The 12,378-nt window shown below is 42.8% G+C and overlaps 2 protein-coding genes across 7 annotated transcripts; one reads left to right on the top strand and one right to left on the bottom strand.

The window, feature by feature from the left end:
- Positions 1–62: 62 nt before the first annotated feature.
- On the bottom strand, positions 63–3,285 carry LOC4817136 (major facilitator superfamily domain-containing protein 1). 6 transcript variants are annotated; one of them, XR_001451150.2, is made up of 7 exons: positions 3,137–3,285; positions 2,051–2,538; positions 1,460–1,987; positions 922–1,399; positions 742–860; positions 468–676; positions 63–388 (listed from the first exon to the last, which is right to left on the bottom strand). XR_001451150.2 is itself a non-coding variant. In XM_015180512.2 (7 exons), the coding sequence occupies exons 2-7, from the start codon at positions 2,250–2,252 to the stop codon at positions 340–342; spliced, it is 1,476 nt and encodes a 491-aa protein (XP_015035998.1). In that variant the 5' UTR covers positions 2,253–2,538; positions 3,137–3,285; the 3' UTR covers positions 63–339. The 6 variants fall into 6 exon arrangements, 5 of the variants coding, with proteins under 5 accessions (XP_015035998.1, XP_033235368.1, XP_033235369.1 ...); XM_015180512.2 differs by having other exon boundaries at positions 577–676; XM_033379477.1 differs by having other exon boundaries at positions 340–388; positions 577–676; positions 3,103–3,184.
- Positions 3,286–9,127: 5,842 nt separating this feature from the next.
- On the top strand, positions 9,128–11,430 carry tank (EI24 domain-containing protein tank). Its single transcript, XM_001356540.4, has 5 exons — positions 9,128–9,266; positions 9,489–9,550; positions 9,625–9,923; positions 10,016–10,690; positions 10,753–11,430. The coding sequence occupies exons 2-5, from the start codon at positions 9,536–9,538 to the stop codon at positions 11,255–11,257; spliced, it is 1,494 nt and encodes a 497-aa protein (XP_001356576.2). The 5' UTR covers positions 9,128–9,266; positions 9,489–9,535; the 3' UTR covers positions 11,258–11,430.
- Positions 11,431–12,378: the final 948 nt, after the last annotated feature.

Here is a 12,378-nt window from a genome sequence, read left to right as displayed (position 1 = left end):
TATTATTGTGTCTGCCCAGATAAATAATTGACTGCATTTTATTTTGCTTTTTTCGGTGAATGTACATTTACATTAATTTATTTTAAAACAAAACAATAATCCACAATTATAACAATAATTTCTGCATATACTGATATGTATAATAGTATTTGGATATTGGCTAGGAGTTGAACGGAACGAATACGATAACGACCAAGATCAAGGATCCACGACATTTGTGCGGTTAGCAGAATGTGCTCCAACGTTGCATAACAAGTCAAGTACGATAGAGAGATGGCGGTAACATCACAATTGGGTTATTTGTTCTTATGCGAGTATAGTTAGTATAGTAGTACATTTTTAGTGGCCCAAAAGAGGCCGTCGATCCACAGTTGCGCGTCGGATTGAGCTTTTGGTTTTGGTACGAAGAGTAAATACATTTAGAAAGAGAATGGCAATTAATCAGTGATGCGACATCAGAGACATACATATACAATAGAGATAAAGACACCAATACAACGTCAAGACATCAATTAATCAATCAATAGCATGCTCAGTACATCAAACATCAATCAACTCGACTCAATATTCACGTACATCGATGTGTGATACGTGGCCCGCTGTGCTGGCGACATATTCAAATTGCCCTGATGTTTGCGATTGTAGGCCCAGATCGCACAGGTTGCCATCAGAGAAACTGCAATTATTAATTAAATGGGAAATGATTTACAAAAATGCAAGGCAACACCTTCTTCTCCTTACTCAGCAAGAACAACATGAAGAAGAGCTGCAGCCAGAAGTGGCTGCCACCACTACTATCCACAATGATGCCGGCCACAATGGTCACTACAGCCAGGCCCAAATTCTGTACAGACTGGCAGCTGTAAAGAAATAACTCCAAATCTGACAATGCCAACAAATCAATTGATTGGATTCACTTACAAGCCATATGCTGTGCCTAACTGATACTCGGGAACAATCAGGGAAACCAACGGCCAAAGACTGGCAGCCAACATGGAATAGGAGAGCCCCATAATGCTCATGCCAATGTACGGGTCCAGGTGGGTGAATGTCAGCAGAGCATGAGCCACAAACGTGGAGATGGTGGCACAGAACACCCAGGTTACATTGCGCCCCACCTTATCGATGATGAATCCAAACAATGGCGAGGCAATAGCCGAGATCAGGTAGACAATCGAGTTGACAGTGTTCGCCTCGTCCGGCGTCATGTGGAAGTTGTTCACGAAGAAGGCCTGTCCCAAGGCAACGAAGGGGAAGATGGCCACATAGTAGGCCACGCACACCACCGATACCATCCAGAAATCCATCTTGAAGGTGACTATGTCGCTCAGCTTGGCAATCTCTCCACCCGGATTGTTATTACGCTTCAGAATGCGCTCGGCCCGTTTGTCCATCCAACCTAGATGGGAAGAGAGATACTGATGAGAGGGGACAACAGGTAAATTAATGCAAGACCTACCCAGAATCAGAGTGCAAATCAAAGACATGACACAGGTGGTGGAGGCCAGAAACAGGGCAACACCCAGTCCAGTGTAGCCAGCGTACGATTTTGAGACATAGCCATACAGGGGCTGCATTATCCAAAAATTTACGGTGCTGCCGAAGCGGGCCACCGACAGTTGCAGGCCAAAGACCATATTTAATTCCTTGCCTTTGAACCACAGCACCGCATAGCTGTTCTGGGCCACAGCCAGCGACTCTGCTCCAATGCCGAACACAAAGCGACCAATGATCATCAACCAAAAATGACCCAGGACACCGCCAGTGGCGAATATCAACTGCCCGACGAGCACAATCAGCATATATATGATGGTGCCCAGTCGGATGCCAAAAACGCGATCGATCAGGAAACCGCCCACGAAGCAGAGCACAATGTTCGGCCACGAGTAGATAGAATAGATCAGCGTGAATTCGGTCGAGTTGAGGTCCAGCTCCTTTTGGAAAACATCCTGCAGAGCCCCGGGGTTATCGTAGCAAAAGTAGGAACCTAAAAGGAGTTTGCATTAGCAAAAGCATCATCAATATGCAACGTCATCTCAACGTGACTCACCAAATCCCAGGAGGCACATAAACACCAGTGCGAGAAAACGGTGCGGCGTGCTGGAGGGATCACAGCATCCCGTATCCTCCTTGGGCGGCGACAGCACCGTGTCGCGGATGCTCCGCCTCCGCACCACAGGCCTGGCCTCATCCTCACCGCTGCTGCTGCTATTCGACGTGTCCACAATTCGTTGACGTTCTTCGCGTGTCATCGTTTTTTTCTAGGCACCGGAAATTGCAGGTGCGCTTGGGGGAATGGGGGATAACTGCTTTTGACTGTTCTTCCTGTCAATGCGGTTTGACGATGGGGGTGATGGGTTGCTCGATTGGTTGGTTGCTTTTGTGGGCGGTGGGCTGGGGGCTGGGCTGCGGCCCTACTGTTGCAGCTTATCACTAGACCGCACCATGACTTTGTTGTTGTGTATTGATTATTCCCACAGATGGGTGAGAGCTGTCTCGGAGGGGGAGTGCCAGGCGTGGGCAGTTATAAAGGAAAATCTGCAATAAAAGCGACATGAAAATTGTTGCATCTTTCCTTGGAAATTTTCCAAGCATACACACACACACCGATACAAAAGAGCTATACGCAGGTAGATGGTCTGTTTAAACACGGCAGATCTTGTTTTCCGTTTGTTGACGTTAACGGTAAATGGCAATCAATTAAGCTCGCACCGTATGTTGCGGCCTTAAATTTGAGCTTTGACACCAGGGTTTAAGGTTTTATTACTTTATTTGCGTATTGAAAACAAGCTAACTGTTTGTCTATGCATATACGGACAGGTACACACCACTCACACACACACGCACCCACACACAACAGGGTACCTATATGTAAACAATATTTGCAGCCAGGAAAAGCGGCTAATACTCAAATACCCCGTTATCGCAGCGAACTAGGAACGAACGTCAGACTAATTAATCACGTCCCCCCAGCCTTATTATTCGTTAAGTGACAGGCGCGTTACTCTGCTTATTCAAAAACTCACTCCAAACGTAGTGAGCTGCTTCGTTACTTATTACTTAGTCCAATATATAACAAAATAAAACATATGTTATGCATACAGGTAGAAATTCAACAAGTAGAAGAAAAACTCACGGTATTTTGGCGAAAGCGCTGTTCCTGAATGATTTAAATTGAAAATAAATGAAATTGACTTATCGATAAGATATACCGCAATATACCGTCTCATTTGAAAAGAATACCGTAAATATACTGACGAATTCTAGTTCTGTTATACATATTCCACGTTTTTGATATTCCATCGAATATTACTAGCTATCTAGACTTCTCAGCCCTGCCAACATAGTTTTATCCAATCAATGAACCTATTTTCTAATTGACCGGCTTATTTTAAGTTGTTGCTTTTATTGGATTTCTTTACCCTTTGTTCTTAAATATACCTTTGAAAATTTAATATAATATATTAAATTGATAAAATATACCGATACGCCGTCGGCTATTTTGACCTTCAAAAATACCGAAAAGTATTAAAAATATCGTAAAAGGTCTCTCTGCAAACGAATATATAATAAATAAATATATCGATGAATATTTTTATTTCATGCATAGATTGAAAAGAACCGCTACTTTTGTGCGGATAAGCTCTTATTCTACCAGACTTCAATCCACCTAACTCTAGTCAGCCACGGCCCATCTGATAATCGAGCATCTTAAGCTTGTACTGCTTAAATTGGAATTTCATGTAGTTGAGCTTAAGCAAAGACTATACAATACCAAGATGTTGCATGAGCGACCAAAAAGCTGTTCTATGGCGGGTCCTAACATTAGAACCCAAAAGGCACGAGGGAGCGCGCGGGGTTTCAATTCCCTTTTCGCCTGTACTTTGTCTCTACCGCGACCCCGCTGCCCATCGGTTTCGTCTGTTCGGCAATTCTGGACTCCCGAGCCTCAGCACCGTCGAAGCGGTGGTCGCGGATCGCCGATGTCTTTGGAGCGGCACAGTGGGACCTTTGGCCATCTCAGCTTGCTAAATTTGTTAGTGAATATGAGTTCAATAAATATTTGCACACTGAAAAAATGTTAAGCTTTGAGTGCTTATATCTTCTAAACTAAAACTATCTTGAAAATTCGATTGGAAAATTCGCTATTAGATGCGTACATTAAATTTATCTAAAGCACTCATACAATTTTTTTTTACTATTTCCGCCCCACTGTGCCGCGCCAAAGACATCAGCGACCACGCTGCCCTACGGTTTCGGCAAGCAGACGATTCATATTTTGTTTTTGTATTGACTCGACGCTGAGTAGCATTTCGGAGGCGAAGGTAGCGTAAAAGAGAATTGAAGTAATAGCCCCGCGCGCCCGTACCATGAAGCGTCAAACGAAAATTGAAAAAGAATTTGTTCCTCATGCAACAACAGACAACGTAGGTGCGGTGGTTTAACAATCAATCGAACAGAAAACATGTGCGATAAATTCGCATCCAAGCAGTCGCACTGTTAAGGATGCTGCTGCTGTTATGTTGTTGTATCAGTTTGGACCTAAACCCCCCGCCATTTCTTCAGTCTGCACTATCGGCAAAGAGGGGTCGAGAGGGGAGAGCCGTGACTTTGCTAAAATCTAGGAGGCAAGGCCCAGACAGAGCCAGAATCTGCTGCCAGTCATGACCCTATGTGTCCTATGTCTTGTAATTCTTTCCATTTTTGTCTCAATTTCAAATTTAAATTGTTCTTCTATTATTTGGAGTAAGATTTATTTATCATGGACAATTGTACAGCCTTTTACAATTCGAAACCGATATTATATATTAAAACACACGTACATATGCTTTCAAAATTATAAAAAAGCCACTTTATAAAGATATGTATATACTTTTACCGCTTAACAAATTTTTACGAATATAGCCAAAGAGCCACATACGAGTTCACCTTAGGACTGAATTGGGCAAAATATTGAGTTAGTTTGAATTTGTGGAGACAACATATATTCGGAGCTCGAAAAAATTAAAATTGAATAAAAAATTCGGAATTTAATAAAAGTGAAAAAGTGAAGTTCAAATTCAAAAAGACAGCGTTTCCATTTTATTTATATATTTGCGTTAATTATTCTTCAATAATTTATTTTTAAAGGTAAGTTAAAGAACAGAAACATAGGCCAAACTGCAAATTCCTTCCAAAAAACCGCAAGCTCTTGTCGATGAATGGCGTTTAAAAAAAAAGACAGCAACGGATCCGGCGGGCAAATCACAAAAAATCAGAGGAAGAAAACAAGAAATTAGGAAAGACCCGAGGATGGATTGAAGGTTGCTATGAAGTGTGAAAAATCTTGCCAAAACTTGTGATAGACTTGCAAGTGAAGGATGCTCTTGTCGGGAGTTAATCTGAAAATTGCACCCAAGTGTGGCATGGGAATAATGTCATGAAGAAATTCTTTTGTGTGGATAGAGAAGGGATTGTCAGCGGAAGCGCATGTGGCGCTCGGATCTCGAGTACCGGCAGTAGCGATTAACCAAGACTAACTCCACTTCATTGGTAAAAAAAAAGGTTCAATTAAAAGGAGCCATCTGAACAATACAAACGCCAGGGAATAAGGACAGAGCGAGTATACAACAAAAAAGGAAGATCATGGAGCAAGAAATTATGAGGTATTTAAAAGAACATTCATTTTCATGCTGGGAGGAAAAATGGGACCAGCAATACAATACCACAAGTCGCAATTTGTACAGAGACCAATGAGGTTGTATTGCTTGGCCTGGAGCTGCAATCCACCGAAGAAATAGGTAACTATAAGCTGTCCACGATCCGATTCGATTCGATTTGGCTGACTAACATTTGTGTGCGTGTGGTCTCTCCCTCCTCCTTTAGCCTCTTCTGTAAGGGTTTCGGAGATCCCCTGGACTAGTCGCAGGCACAGGCGCAGGAGATTTCCCCACAGGTCATCAGAAAGGAAGTCCCATGTACGAGAATTTTGAATACGAGTACGAGTAGATATTATTTATAAACATTAGCAGATAGTCCGATATAAACAATTCTTTCATTCCGTTTTGTTAAATGCAAAAAAATTCCTCAGAGATATACTTAGTATATTATCCAATCCACTTACAAACTTTGAAAAAAATTCGCTTAAACCGTAAACTACGACTAGTGTGGATTTCTACAATGATGGTAGGCGCAGTGCATAGGCGCAGGAGCTGTTTCGCTGATTAACTGGGGAGGCTCGATGATGCAGTTGGGAGTTAATTTTAGCGGATCGGTTGGAATTTTTACAGCCACACAGCGATGCTAGGAAAAAACAGAACATACAACAGGACGCAGGACAACAGCGAGGACAGGGCGGCAATCAACAACGCCAGGGAGGCTTCCAGCTCTATAGTTCTCGTCAGCCGCAAGTCGAACTCCGGCAATGGCCAGGAGCTCAATACAATAAATATAAAATACAGCTACAAGGAGGCTCAAAGAGAAATTAGGAACTTTTTAGTATACAAATGGAATGAGGACTACAGGATGAAGTGTATGCCTCATAGACATATTTCCAGACATACCCAGTAAACGCTGGCATTATTCTCTCAAATGGAATGCTAAAAGCATCAAGACCATTAACAGACTTATGACAGGACACACATACGACAAAGTCTTCCCACACAGAATCAAAGCAAATGACTCAAATATCTGCGAAACGTGCAATGTAACTGAATACGCCGAACACCTGATCTTCGATTGCCAAAGATATGGGCTCAGAAGGAAATGCAACATCTTTAAATATTATAACAATTTACATCAATTATTAATCAAAAAAGAGTCGCTACATCTAAGAGAGCTGGCAATCTTCATCAAAACTGCTGACTTAAACTTTTCACCCCTTTTTTTCTTCATCATGTTATAAAGTAAATTCAGTTTATATTCTAAAACAGTTAATTAACTTTTTTGTTTTATTTACCGAGCTGTCAAACTCGCCAAACTACATCACCAGTATCTGATCAATGTGGCTACAGTGCTACGATAAAAATTCCGATCATCCTTGAGATAATTTAAAGGAAAAAAAAAAAAAAATATATACAATAGTTGGAAAATTAAGGATATACACTATAGATATTAGACATTCATTTTTTAAGAACGAATTTATTTTAAAGATAGGCCGGCGGAGCATATTGCGGCGCTGAGGCCGCAAACCTCCGCAACCCCGAGGAGCGGTGTGGTAGACAGAAGTATGATGTATACAAATTTGTTAGTGCGAGTATGGCTGCTATGCATGGTATTAATGTTTAAAGCGTGGCGGTTGTGAAAAACTACGACGGCGCCGGCGTGGCAGCCCCATATTTATAGGCGACGGCGTTCTGCCTCTGTCGACAGCGCTGCTCTCAGTTTACATAATAGAGACCGCACCAGTGCTGCCGATTACGCTCTTTTCTCACAGATGTGGCTTTTTTTGATGACCAAGCGGGGGAAATTTCTATAAATATCGTAGGAATGCGAATCAGAAGCTAGCCCTTCAGAGCTGGATGAGTTAATGAAAATTCTATAAAATACATAATAATTATCACTTTATCAGAAAATGGTTAACGCCATTATTTAAGCTTTTTTTTTTGTTTTGATTGAACATTTTCAGCCCTTTTTTTTCGATTGTTTCAAGCTAGAAACTTTTTTTTTAATAAAAAGCGGACAGTACCCACATATTTTAGTGTGTTTGTGTGCGCAGGCACACGAAGCCAAAACGTATCTTGCGGTACACTGAAAAAATTTATTTCATATAAAGGAAGATGCTTTGCGCCAAACAAAATAAAAAACAAAATATTCTTAGGAAACATTAGAATATTATTTCTCTCCCATATATAAGAAGAAATTTAGCGTTAAATTCAAGTTGAAATGTGTTGGCTAATCAAGCATTGCGCACCGCCATCCATTTTTTCAAAAAAGGAAAAACGATCATCCCACATATGTTGAACCTTTTTTTTAGTGTAAAATTTTATTTTCGCAGAAAAAATCACTACTGACTTCTCTGCCGCACTGTTCGTGTATATATACATATACAAATGTATACATATGCAAATAAGCAGCGGCAGCGCCGCCATTTGTGAAAATGAGCATATTTTAGTGTACGAATGTGTGTGTACGAATAGTGTATGTATCGAAAGAAGGGGATGGCACGTTGACCAATACCAATGCAACGCAACAATGAAAGAAATGGGTGCAACCTCCCTATCATCACTGAGTATTTCGTCGGGTGCTTTTACGTAGTGCATCTCGAAGGCGAACTGCAGCTTCTCGCACATGATCACGATGTGATGGTGCTGGATTGTACTTGTAGCGAGGCAGCCCAACCAGAATTCCCCAAAAAACGGCTAAAGGCGGCGCTGAGCTGGTCGCGCTGATGCTGTTTTTGTGGCTGGCCTTGGGAGGTTGGCGGTAGCTCCACCTCTGGATGGAACACAAGCACAGACGGTTGTACCGCCCTTAGTGCTAGTACTCGGGATCCAAACGCCGCCGGCGCTTCCGCTGACAATCCCGAAGCGACATCTGCACTCATTATACAACAAAGGAGTGCTAACTTCAGAAACTTCCTTTGCAGTTTCACGATACGTACAATTTGAACAACAAACGTGCGAGCGAACAAGGAATAAGTTAAGTAATAAGTAATAAGTTAGCCTCGTATGTGGGTCCCTCAATTTTGATGAACTGCGCTAACAAAGTCGAACACGAAGTCAGCTTTTGGCAAATTCAAATGCTCGATAAAAAGAAATTTGGAATCAATGGAATCAATCAGTTGATGGGCATCTAATAGATGCCATCTATTGAAAATTACATAAATATGTAGATAATATGTAGCAACTGTGTAGTTAGCGCGTAGTTACCATGTAAGGAAATTAATTTAGTGGACATTTTTGTTGACCGGTTTTGCTTAAACCTTATTTCATAAACAAACCAATAAAGATGAGAACTTAAAGATAACCAGTCTTGTAGGAAATTGATATTATAATCGGATAAAATTATCAGTTTAGATCCTCAGGTTTTAGGTAGCTAGTTATATTCCACGGAATATCCAAAACGAGTAATGTGATGCAACTTGAATACAAATAATTCGACAGTATATTTGCGGTATATTTTGAAATTTGTGACGTATATTTTATCAATAAGTCCGCGGTCACACTGCTTATCAGCCTGTTTACACCATGCAAAACAACAAATACAGTTAATATTAAATTCAGCACAAAGTTCAATATATGTAAAATCTACGCGAAAAATTTGATCACCCGCAAAGACAGCGATAAGTATGTAAGCGATGCTACTTCACATGTAAATCGCTCACGCTCTCAGTTTGCCTGGAAATCGAGTGGCATCTGGCGCGGTGTAAACGAAAAAATTCAGTTCTTAGGAAATTATGTCGTCGTCTTCGCACAACACAAACATATTTTATTCCCAGCATTTCGACACAACTAGAGTAGCCTAACATTTCATATGCTTGCATGTATATTTCGTAATGTGTACAAAAGGAACTAGTGATTTGTAGACCGATCCACAGACACACGACGCCCGTGAGATGGCTGCGATAAAGGTAAGGGACGGGGCCTCTCCGCCTTCATAATACATGATTTGATTTAAATGAGTTGTGTTTTTCACCACTTGCAGAACATCGCATATGGCATACTGTACGGGCTGTGGGACAGCATACGTGGCATGACCCTTGTCCTCCACATCGACAACGAGGTGAATCGCCAAGATGCTGAGCAGGACATTCGACTATTACGCAGAACGGATAAAGATCGCTACGAGCGGGCGCGAAGATCGCCATCGCCTGTGCCCAGCTCTGCGGCTGCCATGATTCGTGAGGAGTACGCCAAACGGGCCGAGGAGAACTCCGATGAGCGGAGTCTGCAGAAGATTCTTAACCAGAAACCCACCGACGAGAAGGAAAAACAGCCTCAGGGGTACGTGACACAAAGAAAGCACAGCTGCTGCATGCTCAGCATGACTAATTTATTTATTGCGCACTTGCGTTGCCTCCCCCTACCCTAAACAGCGAGAAGAAGATCGCCAAGAAGCTCTTCAAATGCTGCATGCTCAACGGTGGCTTCACCTGGATGAGCATCGTACTCTTCGAGTCGGCTTTGCTGCCCACGCTGAAGTTCTGCCTGACCATCTTCTATGGCGCCCAGTCGGAGACCCTGCCCGTAGTGTGGGCCTGGCTGCATCCGATACTCTCTCTGCTCTTTGGAATGATGTGGGTGCTGCCCATCTTTATGCTGTCGAAGATCGTCAGCTCGCTGTGGTTCGCGGACATTGCTAATGCGGCGTATCGGGTGAGGAAGGGTCGACGGCAGCTGATACCAGGCATCAGCAAACTGGTGGCCGATTTCCTCTTTAGCATGGTCGTGCAGATGCTATTCCTGGTGCAGAGTATGCTGGTGAATCTGGTGCCGGTGAAGTATGTCGGCTCTTCGCTCTGCTTTGTGCACCTCTGCCTGCTGTACTCGCTGTATTCGTTCGAGTACAAGTGGTTCAACATGGGATGGGAGCTGCACCGACGTCTCACCTACATAGAGAAGAACTGGCCCTACTTTTTCGGCTTCGGCATACCGCTGACAGTGCTCACAAATCTGTCCAGTTCGGTGATTGTGAGCAGCTGCATCTTCTCCATATTTTTCCCACTGTTCATACTCAGCGGCAACGAGGCCCAGCCCATGGTCGACACCACGTAAGTGTGACAGATTGTGTGGTAATAGATTTTGTCTAAAAATAAACTCTGCCCTCTTCTAGTGAGATCTCGCTGCGTCTCTTCTCGCCGGTCGTTTTCATATCAAACCTCTGCTTCGGCGGCAATCCGTGGAGCAAGGCCAACCGGCTCAGTGCCATGCAGCGTCAGCAGTACGAGCTGCAACAGCGTCAGCGCCTGCTTCAGCGGGAAGAGCAGCTTCTCAAGCAGCGGAAGCAGCAGTACATGGAACAGCAGCGCATGCAAATGCGTCGCGAACGTTCCCACTCGCGATCGCAGACACCGCAATCGGCCCCGGGCACTGGGCCACCATATAGATACGCCCAGGCGCCAGTGTTTGATGCCGCCCGAGTACGGGACTCTTCCGCATCGTCCACGCACAGCTCCACATCGCCGAGCATCAGCAGCTACCGGCCGCCGCCGTACTATGGCAGTTCGCTGCGCGGCGCCACACCACTGGTGCCCACACCCGTGCCTGGTGCACCCCAAGCACCGCTTACCCCGCCCGTCATACGACAGGAGTCGGGACCAGATGACTGGAACTTGTGAGATTTATGCATATACACTCTCTAGGCTTATAGGCTCTATACACATACAAATATTAGATATATTATTAATTGTATCGATGTGCGTACGCGTTGTCTTTGTATCTACCCATTGTGAACTTTCGTGTAATAAGTGTAATAACTAATAATAATAATAAGCGGAACTAAAACTATGTATGTCTACGAATAATGACAATGTTCGCTAGTCGACGCCGCGTCCCAACCCTCGACTCAGGCACTGGACAACGGACATCACTATACAGCAGCTACATATATCTTCTATATGCGTTTCGCTCCAACTGCTGCATAATTCTTAAGAGTTTTATTTTTAGGTCGCGTTTTCGCTTTCATTATTTCTTGTAGGGTGCCCTCTACAATTACAAATTACTTTCGTTAATATGTAATTATGTATCAAAAATAAAAACAAAAACATTTTGTACTTTCGTCAATTGCGGCGTTTCTGTGTTTAATTTTTCAGTGTGGAGAGTGCAGGGCAGGACGTTATCTTGGTTTGGTTATACTTGATAAATACTTAGAATGAGTCAGGTCTAATTAGGTACTGGGAAATTGATAAATTTATAATTGAAAGCACTCAATATTCAGGATACAGTTAAATGGTTATTTACACTCAAAGATAATCGAATCGTCTAATCTAATCTAATTCCTAAAGAAAGCGTTTCCGTTACCATAAAGTTTATATATTCCTGATCAGCGTCAAGAGACGAGTCGCCTAGTTTTCAGAGAATATATAACAATTTCTCGTGACTGACCCCCTGCTCGCTCTCTTACTCGTATAGTGGCGTCAAGTCCCTTGGCGGATCGAACGAGAAGAGGGAAGAGGGCGAAAGAGAGAGAAGTGTGTGATATGGGAAAAGCTAGATACTTCCTTTCTCCTTTAGTCTCTATATAAATAATAATAAAGATTCCAAATTTAATTCCAATTACTTTTGTCGGGAAAATTGCCCAATAATCATTTCATGTTTATGTGACAATATAACAAGCTATTCAATACCTCATAATAACTCTAACATGCCAGTTCGTCTCCTCAAAACACCAATACCCGCCTAATTATCGCTTGAGTTCAGGCACGAACAGTGTTCTAGTCCCAGAATGTGTGTGGGAAGG

Source organism: Drosophila pseudoobscura, chromosome 4 (assembly GCF_009870125.1).
Source record: "Drosophila pseudoobscura strain MV-25-SWS-2005 chromosome 4, UCI_Dpse_MV25, whole genome shotgun sequence".
Lineage (NCBI taxonomy): Eukaryota > Metazoa > Arthropoda > Insecta > Diptera > Drosophilidae > Drosophila > Drosophila pseudoobscura.
The sequence above is the reverse complement of the archived record's forward strand: the minus strand, read 5'-3'. Positions and strand labels throughout refer to the sequence as shown.